Raw genomic sequence first — 21,080 nt, 5'->3', positions numbered from 1 at the left:
GTTTATAAAGCCTTAAAATATATATAAATACTAAAATAAATGTAAGGTTCCTACTTCGTGGAGTTTCACCTATCACGTGGCGGGGGGGGGCGGGGGGGCGGAGGCTAGAATGTAATACCCGTGATAAGTGAGGGAATACTGTATTACTAAAATTGTCCTATTGTATTATTAGTTATTATTGTTAATCTGTTACTGTGCTTAGTTATAAATTAAACATTATTATAAGTATGTATATATAGGAAAACATAGTACATATAGGGTTCAGTACTATCTGCAGTTTCAGACACTTACTAGGGTTCTTAGAACATATCCCCTGTGGATAAGGGGCAGGGGGGCTATTGCATTATTATTTTACTTCATGTCAAGCATTATATTTTATTTCAAGGCTTCTGGGATGAATAAGGCACGATCTCTGCCCTACTCAAGTCGGGGTGATAAACGATAGTTAGAATGTGATATTTAGCAGGATGGCAATGTCATATGGGAGCACCGGGGTGGGGAGGGCTTCTTGGAGGAAGGGACACCTGACCTGAGTCCTGTAGGACAGTTGGAAGTTTACCAAACCCAAAAGGTAGGAAGTTTGATCCCAGCCTGGAGTAGCATGTGCAAAGACCCCAAGGACAGGAAAACACTGTAAGTCTTTTGATTTTTTTCAAAATCTGGAAGTAATTCTCTATGATTCTTAGCTCCACCTTCTGAGCTCTTGGTTCCTCCCTGAGTTAGCCTTCTTTTTCCATGAACACAAACGCATGTTTGAGGCTAATTTTTTCCCAGTCTGCTTTCCACTGACAATTTTGGGTATCCACTGGCCTCCTTTTATTTTGTGCTGTCTCTGACCCTGTCAGGCTAAGACAACAGAGTTTCTTCTGATAATAGAATTTTTAAAAAACTTTGTGGGTCTTCCAGGCATCTCATTGAGATCCACTGTTACACAAAAGCCACACCACAAATTTCTTTGAACTAAACCCTTGTCTACCTTGGTCTTCTGCTGAAATGGCCAAGGGGCCGTGCTCTTATGCCGCCCAGAGGCCCTCCTGTTTGACCTAGAGGAAATGGAGACCCCCCCTCTAATCTCCTTAAAGGGCCTTTGTGTGGCTGAATACTACTATGACCCTTCGATCTTCCTGACGTCTTAACCAGGGGCTGCACGGTCACACCCTCAGCTTTATCTCCAGACCACTGTTTCATGTTAGTGCTCAAAAACAATTTTTTTTAATTTTAGGAAACTGAGGATTTTCTTTCTTTTTTTTTTTTAATATTTATTTGTTTGTTTATTTATTTATTTTTAGAGAGAGGGGAAAGGAGAAAGAGAGGGAGAGAAACATCTGTGTGTGGTTGCCTCTCACTCACACCCCCAACTGGGGACCTGACGTGCAACCTAGTCATGTGCCCTGACTGGGAATCGAACCAGCAACACTTGGTTCACAGGCCAACGCTCAATTCACTGAGCCACAGCAGCCAGGGCGAGAACTGAGGATTTTCAAAACTATCAAGTCCTGGCTCCTTTTTATTTAACCATCTTTCCTTCAATCTATATCTCTTCCCGCATTAAGCAGCAAGAAGAAACCTGACTACCTTCAGCCCTTAGCTTGGACATCTCCGTAGCTGGATCACTAAGATTATTAGGCACATACCTGCTCTCCACATAACTGCAGATGACAGTGTCACTAAGCTTTCTGCTCCCACAGGACAAGGGCCCTCTCGCTCCGGTTTCCTCCAAGCCTTCACTAGCAGCATCCCGGAAGTCCAGCTTTCTCTAACAAGCCCCTCAGTATACTCCCAGCCTCTCCCCACTGCCTGGCTCCAAAGCCATCTCACATTTTTAGATATATTTTCATGACACCATCCTTCTCTGGGTACCAAAATGTGTATTCATTATCTATTTTGGTTTGTAACAAATTACTCCAAACCTTAGAATGGCATGAAACAACAATTATATTGGGCCAGGAATCAGGCACGGCGTAGATGAGCTGTCACAGGCTGCAGTAAAGGTGTCCACCGGAGCTGAGGGATGATCCACTTCCAAGCTTACTCATGGTTGTTGGCAAGATTCCGCTCCTTGCAGACTCTGACTGAGGGCCTAAGTTCCTCGCTGGGTGCTGGCCAGAAGCTACCCTCAGTTCCTTGCCACACGAGCCTCCCCATAGGGCAGCTTTTAACATGTCAGATTGCTTAGAGTGAGCACATGAGAGAGGGGGAGAAGAGTGAGAGTCTTACAGCCTAGTTCCTTCTGAAGAAGAGACAGCCTTTCGCTTTTGCCCTATTCTGTCCATTAAAAGTAATTTGCTAGGTGTAGCCCTCACTCTTTACAAGGGTGTGAAGACCAGGAACTGGGGCTCACTGGGAGCCATTTCAGGAGCTGAGTGTGAGCGACAGGGCAAGTGGCAAAGCAACAATGGCCCGCTTATGCTGTGTCAGACTCCCATAGGCGAGAGCAACCGTGAAAACATTCACTGACCAAGGGGAGGAGTCTCGAAGCATCACTTAGCCAGCCACAGCAGAGACAGGGTTGGAAAAGGAGCAATGGGGAGGAAGAGCTGTTGCCAGGAAGTCGTCACAAGGGAGTGGCCACACGAGAATTCTCACTGTGTCACTGCTGATCTGACCCAGAGGTCAAGGCCAGCCTGGAGGGTCACGTGGCCCTCTCTGGGTCTTTTGGCCATGCTCTTTCTCTTGTTTCAACTGCTTTTTCAGTGTTGTTCTCGCTTTCTGTAAACCATCCTCGAAATCCAGGGCGGGCACCACCACTCATGGGGTGCTTCTTGCACACCAGACGTCACGTACAAGGATATCCCAGGCATTTCAGTTATTCTTTCACACACATGGGAGTGTGATTAGAGGTACATGACAGGACCATAAGGGTGCCAATGCTTCTGTGACTTCACCCTGATGACCTCACCCTATCCATAGACCTGATCCTCAGCCTTAAAGTTTCAGAAACTGGGCTTCTTTGTTTTCAAGCAATTGATGCTTTAGTGGAGGCTGATATCAGCTGTAAGGTCCTGGTATTGCTGTGTGGCCCAACGCTAACTGATTGTTGGCAACTGGGATCCGCTTCTCTGCTGGGATCCAAGGGAACCCCAATAAATAAATATACTTCTTCCCCTGTCAAGTTTCGAATCAATTGGCAGGTGCAGAAAGACAGATGAGGATCAGCCTGTCACCTTAACTACTGAGGAACCAAGTGGAAAGCAGACCTGAACACACTGTGCAGCCAAGGGGTAGTGTAGGAAGGAAGAAGAGCATGGTCAGTTCCTCCTACCAAGCTCACCAGGCAGAGAAGTTGGGCCTCCTCTTCGGAGTGAACACCCAAACTGTAAGAGGGAGAGAATTGCTCTGTGGTCCTGGGACCAGGAGCATCAGGATCACCTGGGAACTTGTAGAAATGCAAAGCATAGGTGCAGCTCCCAGAAAAATGGAATCAGACCCGGCATGGGACCCAGCCATCTGTGTTTTACTAAACTCGGAGGTGATTCCAGTGCAAGTTCAAGGGTGAGAACCACTGGTCAAGTGGCAACTGTTCCCCATGGAAACATATGAGACCTAGAAATGTTCCCCTGGAATATTCTGCCCCCCAGGCCCCCCATTCCCTCCCATTCTTGGGAACATAAATCGCAGGGTGAGAAGTTCCCACAGTTGACTTTCAGCTTACAGCTGCTCCAAGGAATACCAGGTAGTCTCCCCTCCAAAAGGGAAAAATGCCATGGCTTCAGTGTTTGCCAGCCACACCTCTTTCTCTCATGGACCTTGGAGGGACTCACATCCCCTCATTGGCATTGGATAGTCTCTGAAGACTCAAGAATGACCAATATCTGCAGGTCAAGAGGGAAGCATATGCCTTTTGTGCTCTGGGGCTCCCCATTGTACTTAGATTTCCAAATAAACTCATGGACAAGGCCTGCCCCTCTCCAGCTCATCCCACCAGCACACTCACACCTCCAGTCACCCTGGCCTCCCTTCTGTCCCTTCAATATGCCAAGCTTGCTCCTGCCTCAGGACCTTTGCACTGGCTGTCTTGCTGCTCGAAGAACTCTCTTCTCAGACCCTGACATGCCTGGCTCCTTCTTGTCCTCTAAATTCAAACCCAAATGTCGCCTTCTCTGACCACCCATTGAAGGTGCCCTCAATCCCACTTATTACTGTCTAGCTCGTTGTCCTGGTTTATTTTCTTCAGAACACTTGACAGTATCAAAAAATGACCTGGTGTGTTTATTTGTTGACTTATTTATTTGTTGACTTATTTATTTGTCTCCCCCTCACCAGAATGTAAGAGATCAGGGACCTTGCTGTATCCATAGCATCAAAACCATTCCTGGTATATTGCAGGCCTAAGATTTACATAAATATTTGTTGAATAAATGAATAGATGAGTGAATTAATGAACACAGGAAAAGGCTCTGGGTGAGAAGGATCAGGGTAGAGTGACTCAGTCATCAACAAGAGGGTGATGACCCCAAAGACTCTGCCTTTCTCTCCCCAAAGGCAGGGCACCCAACCCCAGCTGAGCAGGTCTGCGATGCTGGCATCGTACCAGATTTTCCACCTGCTTTTCCTGTCCCCCACTATCTTAAGCCTAGGCTCCCCCTTCCTCTCCCCTTCCTCCCTTCCTCCCCCTTCACTGTCATTACATTACAGTCATTAGAAACCAGTAGGTTCCCACCCTCCTGTCAGCTTTTTCATAAAGAAATGGTAATGGAGTTATTTTTCAGCAAGGGCGCTGCAAACTGTTGTCAAAACTCTGACCTGGCCACCCACATTCACAGAATTAATCACTCAGGAAACCAGAAAGGGGTCGTATGAGGCTGGGGCCCAGCGGCGTGGGGGTCCTCTTCCCAGAGAGGAGTGTGGTGCAGCACACAGCTGCTGCCCACCAAGAGCTCGCACGTCAGGTTAGAAACAAGACAAACCGACTAGAACCACTTCCAAGTAATTCAAGTCAGGATCGAATTAGCATGGGACCCGGGGGACGGCGGGGGGCATTCCTCTAACTTCAAGCAATTGGTAACAAAGAAAAGGAAATTAAACAGGTAGGACAGAGGCTGGAGGGAGAAATACAGTTAAAGACTGTCTCTTCTGGAATTTTAAGGAAGCTGGCGTTTATTGAGTGTTGTATTAGTTATCTATTGCTGGGTAACAAATAACCCCAAACTTATTGGCTTCAAACAACAAACCTTATCTCACTGTTTCTGAGGGGTCAGAATTCTAGTAACAGCTTATCTGGGACCATTGCTTGAGGCCTCACAAGGCTGAAATCAAGATGTGAGCCTAGGCTAAGTCCTCAACTGGAGCTCCACTGGGGAGGGACCTGCTGCTCGCGTGGTTGCTGCAGTACTCAGTTCCTTGGAGCTGTAGGACTCAGGCCTGCTGTTTTTGTTGACTGTTGGTCTGAGGCCACCCTCAGCTCCTAGAGACTTCCCATAGTTCCTTGCCACATGATCTTCCCCAGCTTACTTTGTCAAGCCAACAAGGAGAATCTCTAGAGCAAACCCATCAGCAAGATGGAGTATTATGTATCCTCATCTAATCACAGAAGTCACATCCCATCATCCTTGCCTTTCTCTATTGGTCAGAAGCAACTCACAGATTCTACCTACATTTAACAGGAGGGAATCCTACAGTGAGGGGGTGGGGAGGGGGCGACCATGGGAGAGCCATCCTAGAGGGGACTTTTGCCTGTGTTACATCATTTAATCACTAAAACCATCTGTAAGGCAGGCATCACCCTCATTGCGTAGATGAGAAACCCAGCACAGAGGAATGAGAACTGGTCCAAGGTTCTGTGACGATTAAGATGGGAACCACTTGTCCTGACACCAAGTTAGCCTGTGCAAGCTTAGACTCTGAAGGGTCAGCATCTTTACAGTGAGGAACAGGGCCCGAGGGAGGCAGGGGAAGGGGGTAGCAAGAGGGTTATAGCTCTCATGAGACCAGGAGGAAAGGATGGATGCGGGTTACATGTTGAGAAAGAAGAAAACTGGGAACGCTTGTATCTGATGATCTGTTTTCTCAATGAAGCAGGAAATGAGGGCGTCTCCTGAGAGGTTGGAGGTTGGGCTAGAGGGAAGCAGAGCCAAGCTGGCACAGCAGCTGTGGGGAAGGGGAACGGGAATCTTGCCAACATGAGGACAGGTTGCCAAGTAGCATAGAGCTGCTTCCTCCGGGAAGACTTCAGTGGTCGACAAGGCTGGTGGTACCTATCCCACCCACCCCAGCATTGTGTGTAGTTTTTACTTTCCTCATCCTGCCTTGTAGGGCTGGGGTCATGCCCACGTTCACTGTTCTCATCAGAAAGAAAGTTCTTGTCAGGCAGGATCCTAACAGGAGTCCCTGTCGGACCTCCTGGCACCCAGCCCAGAGTCTGGCATGTGGGAGTCCTCCATGATCCAGGGAGTCCTGCCTGATTCTAGACCCTGAATTTGTAAGTGACTCCACCGTATTACCTCTCATCTCCTAAAGGCTCATCCAGTTCTAAAGAACTTTTCAAAAATAGGTACTTTCACTTTTTCAAGTAAAAGTGCATTTCAAACAATAGAGTACAAAGTTGAAGCCCATCATGGAATGAGGGTTAGGGGTAAACTAGGGAATCCTTGCATGTTTCATCAGGTGATTTTTTTAAAAAAAGGAAAAAGAAAAGCAGTTTTACATTTTGGCCCAGTCTATTGGATGTCAAGAAGTCTAGAGCCATTTCCAAGTATTTCACACAAACCTATGTTGTTTGGTAGAAATGTTGCCCACAGTATAATGTTGCCTGAAAAGTAGTTACAGTACAGACAGACACAGAACAATTTCATTGATATAAAAGTTCCAGTTTTGAGTCATTTTGAGTGGCAGAAAATCTAACTCAAACCATCTTAGACAAAAACTGAAACATTGTGGGCCCCACTTCAGTGAAAAGTTCAGAAACATGCTCTGATGCCAGAGGGATTAACTTTTTGGCCTGAGCGTGAGCCGAATGGCTGTCATCAGCCCCCAGGGCTGCATCCTCCCTGGGACTCCTTGCAAGGGTCCTGAGATCCACTCTGATTGGATCAGCCTGGGCCATGTGCTCATCACTGAGCCAGTCACTGAGGCCAGGGGATTCCATCTCCTCAAACCTTGGTTGGGGTGGAGTCAGGGCACTGTGAGCGAGAGGAAAAGGAGTGGATGCCAGGCGATGAGAAAGGCAAGAAATCTGGGCGCTGTGTTTCTATCCACAGAAAAATGACTGCACAGGGGTTTCTCCAACGTCGAGGACTTGGGGAAGAGTCAGACACCTGTTTTTGTAAGATCAACCCCGAGCTTCATGCTGACTAGCACAGGGGCCACCACTGGAGCTTCACCCCGTAAGGCCCACCTGCACGCCAGGCCTCTGACCTCCTGGTGAGGGTGGCAAGACTGGGGTTCATACACCTGGCCTTGAGCAGGGCCGTGACCCTGAGCAGGGCCTTCCAACCTGGATAATCGCTTGGAACTGGATGCTCCTGCCTTCATGACTGCTAGTTTCTTTTACACTCGGAGACTGCCACCCAGCCGCCCAAACCAAAGCCTTGTAGGTGCTGACCACACACATCCCTCTGGACACTGTTGCCACTTCTCTTAAAGCCCTCCCCTCCCCAGGATCATTTTCCAAACCCCCACCTCACCTCTACCACGCCACCCATTTCCCCAAAGCAGCAACAATGGCCGCTCTAACACCACACACGAGACCAAGCACAGGCAGTACAGTTGAGTGGCATTTTATTTCTAATTGGATCCACCCGCTGCAGCTGACTCAGCTTGCCCACACCGTCTGCGCCGGTTCTTCACCGACCCTTGGAGACTCTTCTTCCTGGCCTTGCATTGCACACGGTAGGCTCTCAGTTCCTCTCGGTACCTAGCTCTCAGGAGAGCTGCTCGTTGTTCATACGGCTGCTTCTCCACGTCGGTTTTCATAGCCCACATCTTCCCCGAGGCCTTTGCCACCTGCACCACTGACCAGGTCGGATTCTCCCTCTTCATCTGGTTGTAGTGTTCTTTGCAGAAGAGGACAAAGGACGATGGAGGCCGCCTGGGTGCCTGGGGGTCCCGCTTTCTGCGCTTCTTCTTCTTCTTGCCAACGTAATTCATCATCTCTTCCTGGTATCGGGCTTTGTCGAGCTTGGCCAGGGCTTCATATTTGGACTTTTCGTGCTTTGAGATGGACCTCCATTTTTCCGAACACTTTCTAGAGAACTCTTTAAAGCCAAGGAAGGTATTTGGCTGCTGCTCCTTAAACTTGTTTCTGTAATTCAGTAAAAAGTGGATGTAAGAAGAGACATTAACCTTGGGCCTTAGCTGGATTTCTTCTGCCATGGTCATAAGGTCATTCTTCTTTTTTCCGGACCCAGTAACTTGGACAGCAGAGACTGTTGTCCTCACACTCCAGGAGCAATCTAGAAGGTGCTCTGCTTGTGGTGAATTTTTCTCTCTCCAAAAGCCACAGTCAAGGGCCTTTTCAGTGGCAGTGGCATTATTGGGTCAGAGGAGGGGATTGTGACATCACTCATAAGCTGGCCACTCCTGATATTTGCATACAGGTCCTCTTATTAGTTGGCTACTTGATGGCCAATTTTTGCTTCTCATGAAAGATGACGGTTCTTCAGGAGAAAGCTATGGAGCAGCTACTTCCCCTGGAATGTTTCTCCTTGGCTTCCTGGAGGCGGTGGGCATTGCTCAGCTGCTGGAGCTTTCGGTTCTGCAGATGCAGTGACAAACATCTGAGCCTGCCATCCTCGCTATAAAACTGCCAAGATGCCACATGATCCCTTCCCAAGACAGGCTAGAAATAATGAACACGAGGAGGTGGATGGCTCCCAAGCTGTCGTGATAAAATGGGAAGTCTTTCTGTTTGTCTTGAATGGTGGCAGCTCATACTGTACAAAGAGTTTAGTAGTAACTCTAAAAATAATCAGGTGTGACAGCTGGGACTCGGTTCCTGTCAGGACGAAGTTGTCTGATTTAAAACCCGAGCACTTGGACTGTAAGTCCAAATTCTTCATTTTTCTGAAGAAATCTGAGGGGGAGAAGGGAGAAGGGGGAAAACATGGAGAAGCTACTAATTGCACTTGAGTCCATGAAAAGGAAATCTAATCCTTGGCATGCCAGGAGGCCTTATCTCAGGGGTTCCCCATTTCTTGGGCTAAGAGACAAAGGTCTAACATCTACACTCAAATCACTTGGCTTCTGGCCTTTTGTAAAAGTAGTTGCAGATATCCCACTGGTCTTCCAACTGGAAGAAAAAGAAAAGACAAAGTGTCATTTCTTGACCTTTGGACACTGGGTCACCCGTATGGGAATGGAGTTCATACACATCAGTGGTTGATGATAGCTCCCCATTTGCAGGACTAGGAAATTGAGCCTCGTTAACGTAAAAATTAACCTGTTTAAGGTACAACAGCCACTATGAAGTGGGAGTGTGGATTTGGACTCCTTTGCCTGACTCAAGCCTGTGCCTCCTCCCAAGGGTCCAGCTATGTGGCCTCAGCAGCTGAGCTTGACAAGGAAACCTGCTTAAGACTAGAACACGTGTAGAATTTTTGCCAAGTCCATTCCCAATGTTCCAAGACCGACGTCAACTTCCACCTTGTGTGAGCGATGGAAACTGATTAGAATCCCAGTCCCGAATTCTAGCCCTGGCTCTGCCAAGAGGTGGCCAGGCTACCTGAACCAGCCCCTTTTTTGCAGTGAGACTGTGATTCCTCATCTGTAAAATCAGTGCTGTGGGCTGGCCAGGAGAGACCCTCCAGGTGACATGCTGCAGTTCTGTGGCTGGATTTGGGGACCTGTGAGATACCAGATGCCTCCCGAGGAGGTCTGGGCTTCGTGTAGGGGTAGGAGGGGTCTGGCCAGTGAGGACGGATTACTCTGAGGACATTCGTCAGCCCAGGCAGCTTTTCCCACACTGGTTCTTTCTCCCAAGGGGCCAGAGGTTGGCTCACCTGTGTGTTAGACCTGAGCTGAGCTGCAAAGATGAAGGGGACACAGCTTTTTCCTGAGAAGGATGGAAGGACTGCAGGGAAGAGCTTGGCTAACAATCTCTGTGTATTAACCAGACCCTGCTCCGACTCCTAGAAAAACCCAGCAGCTTATCTGGGCCTCTGTTCTGTGCCTCTGTTCATGACCTTCACCCCTCTCACAGTGATAAAATTCAGGAAGATTAACCCCATGGTAACCATCTGGAGCCCAGCAGATCTAGGAAGAGAAGGTAGTAGAAAGTAGTAAAAGGTAGGCGGTACGGCAGCCCTCTATTGTTCAGGATGAAGTGGGGGAGCTCTTTGTCTGAAGCTGCAGGAGGGTAAATACAGTGCTTTCTCTATCAGTGCTGTGTGCTGGTGTCTGAGGGGTGCCCCCCACCAGCCCCCTTTCCAACCCTGCTCTCTGCCTATAAGCTGATCTATGTGGACTACATGTGTGGATCCTATGTCCTCTGGCTTCCATTTGTTTGGCCAGCAGGGACCCCAACAGGTGATGAGGGAGGGAGGAAGGTGAGGTCAAGGCGTTTATTCTCAGCTGCAGCTGGCTCTCCCGAAAGCCTCGGCCTCCTCCTAAAGCATCTTCTCTAAATGACTGACTCCTTCCTGGTCAGGACTTGCTCCTGCTCCTTGCCCCCTCCTGCCGAGGGCGGTAAGAGCTCTGCTTTTCCTGGCCTCAGAGGACCCCGCTCCCCTTGTGTCTTTCCCACACCTTGTCCCTCCCTTTGTAAATAGCCTCTTTATTAGACACTCTTTGAATTCATCTAATTTGAGTGGCCATCTGTTTTCTATGGGGATCCTGATCAATGCAGCATGTTTCTAGCCTCCCACTATGAACAGCCGTGGAGGTGGATAAATAAAGTGTGAGTGTCAGTCCAAGCAAGGTAGGAGGGTATTGAGCTTCTGGATACCCAAGAGCTGGGCAGTCACAGCGCCTAGAGTGGTCTGCGTGGGCAAGAGGGGTGGCAGGACAAGGCCACAGGGCCCAGGAAGTACCCGATATTGTCTGCATTATCAGATGACCTGTAGGCAGGGGCATTGGTCTGGAGGGCCAGAGAGTAAATATTTAGGTTTCGCAGGCTGCACAGTTTCAGCTGCAAGTACTCAACTCTGCCATTACAGCTCAAAAATAGCCATCGATAGTCTGTAGCAGATGAGTGTGGCGGTGTCCCAATAAAGCTTTGTGAAAATAGGCAAGGGGCGGGAGTTCATACATCTGTCAACCCCATCCAGACTGGAGTTCTATATTTTCAAACTTTCTGATTGCAGCCTACAGTAAGAAATACATTTTACATCATGACCCATTTAGGCACATGCATATTTCATAATAATAATATTTCCATAATGCTTAATTTATGTCAGCCTCTGTTCTAAACACTTTACCCATAGCAATTCATTCAGTCCTCGCAAGAGCCCTGGGTATGGGGTTGGGGTTGCAGTTTTTCCTCCTGTTGTAAAGATAAAGGTTTCTAATCCCGGAGAACTTACAGAAATAGAACTTTTTCGACGCCTCCCTTCTCCTTTCTATTCTGTTATAGTCTTCTCTACTTTATTTTTTTTGTTTAAAATAAAACTCACAGACTGGTCTCATGGGTTAATTTGAAAAACACTGTCTAGGCAAGTTGGGAGGGAACTCCTCTTTACTTGGTGATAAAATGAAGTGAAAATAAGAACATGACCTTTGGAGCCAGACAGACGTGAGTTCAAATTCTAGCTTCGCCATTTACTAGCTGGGTAACTTTGGGGAAGTCTAGCTCGTTACAACCTCATCTGTACAAAGCAGTGACATGATAACAAAAGTGAGGATTAATTAACGAATTGAAATGATCGAAATAAAAGCCCCTGACACACCCCTCCCCTGCAGTGTAGGCTGGATTAGGGAGGGACTTGCTGCTAAGGAATAGAGGAAGGAGGAAGACAAATTGTATCTTTACAGTGGAAAAGGCGAGCAATCCAAGCAAACATCAGTAACAGGCCGCGTTAACATCACATCCCCCCTGTCTATGATGTCATTAACAAGAGCACCTCACCTCTGTGGTATTCTCCCCCCAAATCCATAACCCCTGGTCTAATCATGAGGAAACATTAGACACCCCCAGGTTAAGGGACATTCTAGAAAATACTTGACCAGTACTCTTTAGAAGTGCCAAGGTCTTGAGAAAACAAGGAAAGCCTGAGATACAGACACAGATTGGAGGAGACCATGTAGACATGATGACTAAATGCAATAAGAAATGCTGGAATGGACCCTAAAACAAAAAAAAAGGGGGGGGTGATTAATGGAAAAACTAGGGAAATTTGAATAAAGTCTTCCATGGAGCTACTAGTACTGTACCAATGTTGATATCTTAGTTTTGATACATGTGCCCTGGTTATATAAGATGCTAATATTAGGGAAAATGGGTGAGAGTTATTCAGGAAATTTCTGTACTTTCTTGGCAACTCTATTCTCATTTCCAAATTCAAAGTTGTTTTAAAAACCTCCCCAGCTGACAGTGCTGTGCTCCCGGGGTTGAGACGGCCTGCTCTTGACTCTTCTCCTTCAGGACGCACAGGGCAGATTTTACCCTCAGCTGCAGTAACGTGTGCTGTGGGCATCTCTTCTGTCACAGCGTTTCTCCAACTCGGAGGCATGCTGGCACCACCTGAGAAGCGTGTAAAACTCCCAGGGCTCAGGCCGCAGCAACAACAAGAGCAATGCACCTGGCACAAGCGCGTCACAAATGCCTCCGGGCTTCCTCCATCCCCTCCTGCTCCTCCTGTGGGGCGGGAGTCAATGGCTGCACGTGCCCTCTGAGCGAGGGGTCTGTGTTAGGGAGAGCGGTGACTCCACAAACACGTCCACATCCTAAACCCCGAAGTCTGCGATGTGTCCCCTTCCACGGCAGAAGGAACTTTGCCGATGTGATTATGTTAAGGATCTTGAAGTGGGAAGATTATCCTGGATTACCCAGGTGGGCCTGATGTAATCTCATGGGTCCTTCTAAGAGGAAGCAGGAATATCAGTTAAAGATGGAGATGTGATGACAGATGCAGAGGGACCGAGTCTGACAGGGATTTGAAGGTGTTGCACTGCTGGCTTTGAAGATGAAAAGACCGCCAGCCAAGAAGCGAGGCTGCCACCGGGAGCTGCGAAAGGCAAGCAAACGGATTTCCCCCTACAGCCGCCAGAGGAAGTGCAGCCCTGCGGCCCTTTGACCTTGGCCTAGTGATACTCATTTTTGGACTCCTCTGCCCTACCCCCAGAACTGTAAGATAATAAATCTGTGTTGTATCAAGCCACTGAATTTGTAGTGATTTGTTAAAGCAGCCACAGGAAGTGAACACAGTATCTTTCTCATCCACCTGGTGGCCTATCACTTACCCTGTGCTATTCTGAATCCCTGCTTGTGTTAATAACGATGACAAATTTTACCCCATTGCTTATTAGATTAGTTGAGGGGGCAGGGAGGATGATCTATTCAATTTTACACACTCTTCTTCACTCACTCAATGACTCATTCTGTCACTAATTCACTCTTGTTTACTGATTCACTCATTTATATATTCATTCTGTTCATTCATTCACTCATTCACCGCTTATTTACACGCAACGTACACACACACATGCACCCCTCCAAGTCTGCAGATATGTCACCTTCCATGGCAGAAGAACTTTGCAGATGACATTATGTTAAAGATTAACATAATGTTAAATAGCTGTGAGTTCCTGGAGCAATGTGACTGATTTTTTGATGACCGGTGATAAGTGGTGTTTAAGGGATAGATATGTCTTAGAAAAGAAGGTGGTACTAGAGAGAGGTATCGGAAAGTTCCTGGAAGCCAAACTGTTGGGGAAGGCAGGGTCACAAACAGCCAAATTTAGGTTCTTTCGCACTGACCTCACGCCAAGTACTGTACTCAGTCAGATGTGACTGTGATATTGTAATAAAAATGCTGATGATGCTTTAAGGTTATCATCTTTGGAAGCCTAGAGAGAGATTAACTTGTCTAAGGTCACACAGTAGTGAGTGGCAGAGACAGGCCTCAAATTTAGGTTGGTTTGACTCCTAAGGCCATGTGTTCAGCCTCAATGGCTAGTCTAAGAGCTCCCTTGGCTGGTGTCAGGGAAAGGAGGGGGCCAGAAAGGAATAAGGCCACGTACTGCAGGAAGAAGGCAGGCAGAAGGAGAATATGGTGTCTACATCTCAACGCTTCGAGATTCAGGGGAGACACCTCATCTAAGTTGATCCTCATTCCAGATGGATCTGGTCAAGTTATCCCCAGTTCACAGGATGCCCTGAGCCCAGCAGGTAGACTGGCCTGGATGACCCACAGAACCACACCAGCCTCTGCAGGGACACATGGAGCCTTGGTCCACTCCTAGGGACAGACGCTGACCGAAGCTGGCTGAGGTGTCAGCACCCAGCCCGATGGACTGGAGGACAGCTGGAGAAGAAATGAGACAGATGATCAGACACAAGAATGGGATCAGCATGGTGGGGGCCAGGTATGCCTTCTTACTTCTGGCAGGATGCAGCAAAAAGGGAAAGGATAAGATCCAGAACACGACCACCAGAGGGGAGATGACCCCACACTGAGCGGTGGATACCTCTCCCAGGCCTTGATAAAGCCACCCTCTTATACCCCAGAGTAGGAAGAGTAACCTCTAATCATTCAGTCCATTCCCCAGCCTCTTTCAGCCACAGTGGATGTTTTTATTTGTCTGCTTAGCACCCCTCCCTTCCTTTGAGCACATTCCTGCTTTTGAAGAGCTGCCCCCAAACATGTCATGAGGTTCTAGTAGAGGCCCATGCCTTTGGCCCCCAAAGTGGGCACATCTCCCAGCAAGACTAATCAGAGGCCTCTTGTGACCTTTTTCTAACTGGAACCAAGGGAAGAAATGCTCTTCTCTCAGCAGATGAAGGTAAGAAGGTGAATCAGGGTGCTTGCTCCTAAGGTTGGGCATGGCTCCAGCCTCGAGCAGCCCCCATGTGCAATGGAGAGAAGGAAGCCAACAGACAGAGTACCACCATGATGGGTGCAGAGGGAGGGGCCTCGTGGCACCTGAGCCCCTGGTCCTAGTCATTCCTGGAGTTCTAGTCATCCCAGCCACAGCCTTGCCCCTGCTATATGGTTTGGCTGCAGCAGCCAATAATCTCTTCTCAATTCCAGGATGATTTGATCTGGATTTCTGCCACTGGAAACCAAACATATAAGACAGTAGCCCAGATATGATGAGGGTGAGTGACAGGGGGAGGGCAGGAGCTCTCCTCGCCCCCACTTTTCACTCCTCTCCTTCCCGTCTCCTTCCCCTCCCCCTCCTTGTTTTGTTCTCCCATGCCAATGGCTGGACCTGCTTTATTATAGTTTATTATGTAGTTTACTATAGATAGTGGGTAGACACCCTGGCACATCGTGGGCCCTCCGTAATAATAGCAAATGCTTTCTGAGCACCTGCTATGTTCCTGGTACTGCACTGAGAGCTTTTATAGCCATTGTCTCACTTGAACGTCCGAGCAGCTCTGTGTCTCGGTGCCATTGTCCTTATTAAATAGATGGGGAGGCTGAGGCCCACAGCAGGTCAGTTACTTGCCCAAAGTGAGGCAGCTGTTAAGTTTGGAGCTGAGACTGGAACCGAGGAAGACTCCTTCCAGGGCCCATGTGTGTGATCTCTACCCCAGACTGCTTTCTATTCAGTAAATGTTAGTCCCTTTGCCTATGGATCTCCCTTGAGACAGGGCATGGCCACTATGTTTTGAAGCCTCGACAGGAGTTATGCGCATTAGTGCATCATCTTTAATTGTCACAATCACACTCTGCGATACACACTAGGGACAGAGAGCTCAGAGAGGTGAGGCAGCCTCCCCAAGGTCACAGAGCAATGGATCAGAATCCAGCTCCGCCTGATTCTGAGACACCTTGCTCACTGACCTTAGCATCCCCGAGATGTTTTAGCGCCTCCATTCTCCAGCCCACAGGTAGCTTACTTTCTCAGCCAGGGATTTAGAGCTGCTTCTTGGAGGGAGAGAGGGAGCATCGATGATGCTCGAACTCAGAATGGCAGGCAAAGGCTGGTGTGGGAGGCTCCTCGATAAGACGTCTGCAAACGTTTCCTCTGGATGAGAAGTATTATCCAAATGTAATCCTTGGAGGCCTCTGTGAGGCATGCATTGCCATCCTCCCTGGAAGTGGCAGGTCCCTTCTCCGAGCGACAGGAGGAAGATGGGCAAGGCTGAGTAAGCAGGAGCCAGTGGAGGCCAGGCTGGGGCCACATCAGGGAGAGAGCGAAGGTGGCTGTGAAGGATACTGGCTACAGGGGGTGCCACAGAGTACCCTGTTCTTTCACCCCATGCTGTTCTGTCACTAGAGGAGATACAGTTGTCCTTACATCCCCAGGGAAAACTAGCTGCTCTCAAGTCTGCTTACACCCTGTATGCTCGGGAGAGGAACGATTAAGGCATTGATAAGACGTCATCCCCTTTATTCTCAGACCTAAGCAAAGAAGGAAAATACGTCACATTTATGAGGCACCGACCGTGTGTCAGGCAGTCCTGAACACATTATATACAGGAGCCCGGCTGTGCTGCACAGCTGAGGAAATTGAGACTCAGAAAAGCTTGGCAATGCCCGCATTTACACAACTAGTACACAGTGGAGCCCAGATTCAAATGCAGGGCTTTCTGATTCCAGAGGCCTGGCCCTTCATCCTTGACCTTCTTAAACCTATTGCCTCTGGGTAGGGGAACAAGACAGGTAATGAACCAGACAAGTGGGGTCTCTACCTAGATAGAGACCTGAGCCAGGAAAGGGAGAGGGTCACCAGGCTCCTAAGACTACACCCCCTTCCTGGGCCCCACCTGAGGGAGGTAGGAGGCATAAGGAGGCACGGGGACCACCAGGTAACAGGGACTTGGACACAGCAAATGGGCAGCTGGGGGCCCAGCAGCTAGTCGGGGCTGCATCTGCTCTTAGGCTCTGCCCCTCTGTCCAGTCAGACTGGAGCAGGACCTGGGGGAGGACGAATGTACAAGGTGCAGGGCACGGTGTAAGAATGAAGCGGGCCAGGCCGGGGGCGGAGCAGGCAGCAAAGAAGTGGGAGAAGTAATGCTGGGACACCCTCTTTGCAAATATTCTCTGGGTCTGCAGGACCTTCTCTTCATAAAGTGAGTGTACAGTCCCATTGGCTGATTGGCCCAACTTGGTCACATGCCCAGTCAAACAGCTGTGTCCTCAGGGTTTCAGGAACTGTGGGTTGAGGCAGAGGGAGACTGATCCTCTAAGGCTTCTAGCGCTCAGAAAACAGTGGAAGTGCCTGATTTAGTTCTGGGGGCAGGAGAGGAGCGAGTTGGGCATCCCCTGAAAGGTCGTTGGAGATCCACCACAAGGCTCCTCACTCAGAGCGTGGGGCCTGGCACCAGATCCAACACTTTCTGTTCACTTCAGCACCATGGACACAGCCTCTCACAGAGTCAGGAAATGCCTCCCCGGCTTCCGAGCTTCCCTGCGTGTGAGGAGAGCTGCTGAGCTGGGGAAGGGAGGGAACTAACACCCCAAGCCACTCTCCAGGCCTTCTCACTGCGATATCTCCAGGATATCGGTGATGACACCCTCAGCCCGCCTGACAGCAGAGTCAGGGCCCTGCCCTTCAGCACTTCCCAACACTCATGCCTCCAGGGTGCAGCACATGGGGAGGGAAAAGCATTTACCTGATGCAGCTGGTGTGGGTTTCCTGGAGCTAACAATCAGCTGTGCAGGGAAGAGTCCTGATAATTCATTGAGTTGCTGCTGGGGAAGGAACATTTGCTCACATTGATTACCAGATTCCACTGGTGCCATATTAGGGATATGTCAACATGAAAGGAGTCCCCCCCAAAAGGTACCAGCAGCTGCCACATGGATGGGGAGCCCCACAGGGCTGTGAGACCGAGCGGGTGGGGAGGTGTGTCTTCATGGGAAACCCAGATGAAACCCAGCATGGCCTTCAAGGCCCTGCCCCCTGTCTCCAGGCTCACTTACCCATCTGCCTTCTCTGCTTTTCCCCACACATGCCCTCTGCTCCCACCAGCAAGATCACATCCACCTGTTCATTCACTCAAGCGTTCCTCTTCTGGTGAGCAGTATTTACCGAGCCCTTTCTTTGTATCGTGCAGCCTGTGAGGTACTAAGAAAGAAACGGCTCCTGTCTTCAGCGAGCTCACACTTCGGTGAATGAGGCAGACCCTTGAACAATGCTTGGTGAGCCAAGCAGTATGGTAGAGAGAAGACAGGGAGTCCAGAGGTACATGGAAGAAGTCAACTTCTTGGAGCCAAAGGCTGTAAGATCACACCTGAAGCATGGGCAGGAAGGAGCTAGAAAAAGGGTGGGTATGGATCAAAGTGGACAGGAAGGATTCGGCAAGGAGGTGAGTTCTTCATCTTTGGAGACATTCAAAACAGATCTCCAGTGACTCTTGTCAAGAAAGCTGTAGTCTGAGTTCATATATAGCTGAGCATTAGACCTAGAAGACCTCTTAAGGCCTTCTCAAGTAAGATTTAAGGTTAGCTGGTTTCCTCTCACCTGGTGGCAAATTAGAACAGGTGTTCCACTATTGATAGCAAGAGAATGCTGTTCATTCATTCATTCAAAAGCATGTATATGTTTAAACCATCGCCACCAAAGCAGCTCCCTAGACTAGCTGGTACTCCCACAGCCTTGATAGAGCTTCCCGACTGATGCCTGTGGTGCTCTAAGCCCAGCTGCCTGCAGGCCATCTCCCACCCCCGCTCCCAATGCCTATGCACTCCCTGCTCTCACCAGCTGAGTCTTGCTCTTTCTGAGAGTCAGATGGGTTTGTTGCCAATTCTCGTGGTGCCAGTCATACTTGTTATTGTAATTATGTGATTTAAATTAAAACATCACATAAACTGATGAAATATGAGTGTGAAAGGAAATATAGTTGCATCTATGGAAACTAAATTGACTGCTTTGGAATGGCTCCACAAAGGGGAAGCTCTGAAAAGAGCTGCTTCCTAAATATTAGGTGGGAGTAAGTGAGACAGCTGCATCCACTAAGTCAGTTGCATCGAGACAGGGACCTGGTCTGTCTTGTTCACTGCCACATCCCCAGTGCCAAACACAATGTCTGGCACATAGTAGGTGCTCAATATGTATTTGACTGGATGAGCTGTAGCAAAATTGGAAAAGGTAAATGATGCATTATGGGTGTAGTTTATGTAAGACAGACAACACAGAGAATGAACCCATGATTGAAGGAAAAGCCTTGCTCCTGCATTAAATGGATTGGCAAATATATGTACAATTAAGTATCTTATAATGAAATGATTAAGCTATATATGCATTCTTTTATTATTCTTACTTAGAAAAAATTTTTATATTACCAGCTAACTATATCATCAGAAAGGCTTCTACGGTGTCAGTAAAATCTTTCCATAAAGGGCAAAATAAATATTTTTGGATTTGTAGGTTATAGTTTGTGTCACAACTACTCAGCTCTGCCATCATAGCGTGAAAGCAGACAATATGTAAACAAATGAGTATGGCTGTGATCCAGTAAAACTTCATTTACAAGCAGCCAGCACGCTGGAGTTGGCCAGCCCCTGTTCTGTGGAAGTGATTTGTTCTGGGTGCCAGGCACTGTGCTGTGTTTCTGGACATCCCGAGAGAAAGAAGATCCCGTCCCTGCTTTTAGAGGGAGCTCGCCTTCCAGACAAGATGGTGGTCAAGTCAAAAGATGATTATGATTTGATGTGCCCAGTGCGATGGCGGGAGCATGTCTATGCTGCAAGGGGGGCTGAGTGGAGGGAGCTGCTGAGCAAGGGGAAGGAAAGGTGGAGAACAGGAGACATTTGGTTAGGTTTATGGGATCAGCGATATTTTCCCAGGTAGTCAGGTGGGGCAACAGGAAAGGACATTTCAGGTAGAGGGAATGGCAGATGCAAAGACATGGAGATATGCAAGTAGCTGGGGCCAAAGTGGGTGTCATTGCAGAGGGAAGGCATTAAAAAGTTTGGACTTGATCCTGGAGCCAGTGGGCCTTCACTGCTGGGTTTCCAGCAAGGCAGGGACTTGATCAAATCTCCTGGAGTCTAGAGGTGGAAGACAGATCAGGAGGCTGTTGCTGTGAGTCAGGTGAGAAACAATGAGGTGTGATGAGGGGGAGAAGACTTGGCCACAGTTGGCAGGGGGAGGTTGGGGGACAGGGAGGAGTTCAGGATGATGCCTGGGTTGGTGGGTGATGGGGAGGTTGGGGAGGATTAGGGAGACTAGGAGCAGGGATGATTGGGGGGAAGCTTTGATTTGTTCAGAACAGAGCAAACAACCCCAAACACATATAAGTAGGTAGTCAGGCGTTGACCCTTCATAGGCTGCTCAGGTCTCTGGAGCTGTCTGCACAAGTGAGGTGGGCAGGTGCTTCAGGGAACGAGAGCCTTGGGAGGCCAAGAGGCCTCTTTCCAGAGACAAGGCTAGAGGCTGGGAGACTAGCAGCCCATGTTCCGAAAAGACTTGCTTTCACCTGAGGCATTCACCCAGTCCCTAAAAACTATACACCATCATGGATTTGTCTTGGGAAAAGGCTTTACCTTAACATAAGAGTCCTAGGAATTTGGCTAATTGGAAACAGATACAGAAATCATTTGTGGTGGAAAAGGGTGTCAGGGCTGAGTTAATAAAAGCTCACTTCAGGGATAAGAGGAAGCGTGGGTGGCAGGGAGCAGGAGTTGGCCTCCAACCAAGGTGCCCTTTGGCCATCACCGGGGCATTTTCAGGTTTCCCTGGTTGTGCCACGGTGTCCTTTGTATCTGCCAAGGAGGAACTCAGTGGGCAGGCGGGAAGGAAAGAGGGCTTGGGAGTGGGGATAGGGTGGCGAGCACCTCCTGTATTTTATATTCTCCCCATCAGCCTTGCGGATGGAGAGCTGGTCTGAGCTCAGCCCTGGGATACAGAGATGCTTCAACTCTGAATCATATCCAGGCAGTGCATGTAAATTAGATAAGAGATAAAGACCACAAGAGGTGATCTGGGAGCACAGAAGCGAGATGCTGTTGACCAAGTGGAGGCTGCAGAGAGAAGGGGACATTGCAGCTGAATCCCATAGGGGACAGGCCTCGCAGGAACTCCCCATACCTAGT

The 21,080-nt window shown here is 48.7% G+C and overlaps 2 protein-coding genes across 2 annotated transcripts in view; one reads left to right on the top strand and one right to left on the bottom strand.

Annotated features, from left to right (window-relative positions):
* Positions 1-21,080, top strand: part of CSMD2 (CUB and Sushi multiple domains 2) — a 544,011-nt gene that overhangs the window by 239,338 nt on the left and 283,593 nt on the right. The window lies entirely within an intron of this gene.
* Positions 7,723-8,366, bottom strand: HMGB4 (high mobility group box 4). Its single transcript, XM_090271538.1, has one exon. The coding sequence runs from the start codon at positions 8,314-8,316 to the stop codon at positions 7,723-7,725; it is 594 nt and encodes a 197-aa protein (XP_090127664.1). The 5' UTR covers positions 8,317-8,366.

Source organism: Furipterus horrens, unplaced genomic scaffold (assembly GCF_987537825.1).
Source record: "Furipterus horrens unplaced genomic scaffold, mFurHor1.1.pri manual_scaffold_3, whole genome shotgun sequence".
Lineage (NCBI taxonomy): Eukaryota > Metazoa > Chordata > Mammalia > Chiroptera > Furipteridae > Furipterus > Furipterus horrens.
The sequence above is the reverse complement of the archived record's forward strand: the minus strand, read 5'-3'. Positions and strand labels throughout refer to the sequence as shown.

Excerpts from the sequence above, each read along its gene's own strand:
- HMGB4 (XM_090271538.1), bottom strand. The coding sequence starts at position 8,316 with ATGACCATGGCAGAAGAAATCCAGCTAAGGCCCAAGGTTAATGTCTCT.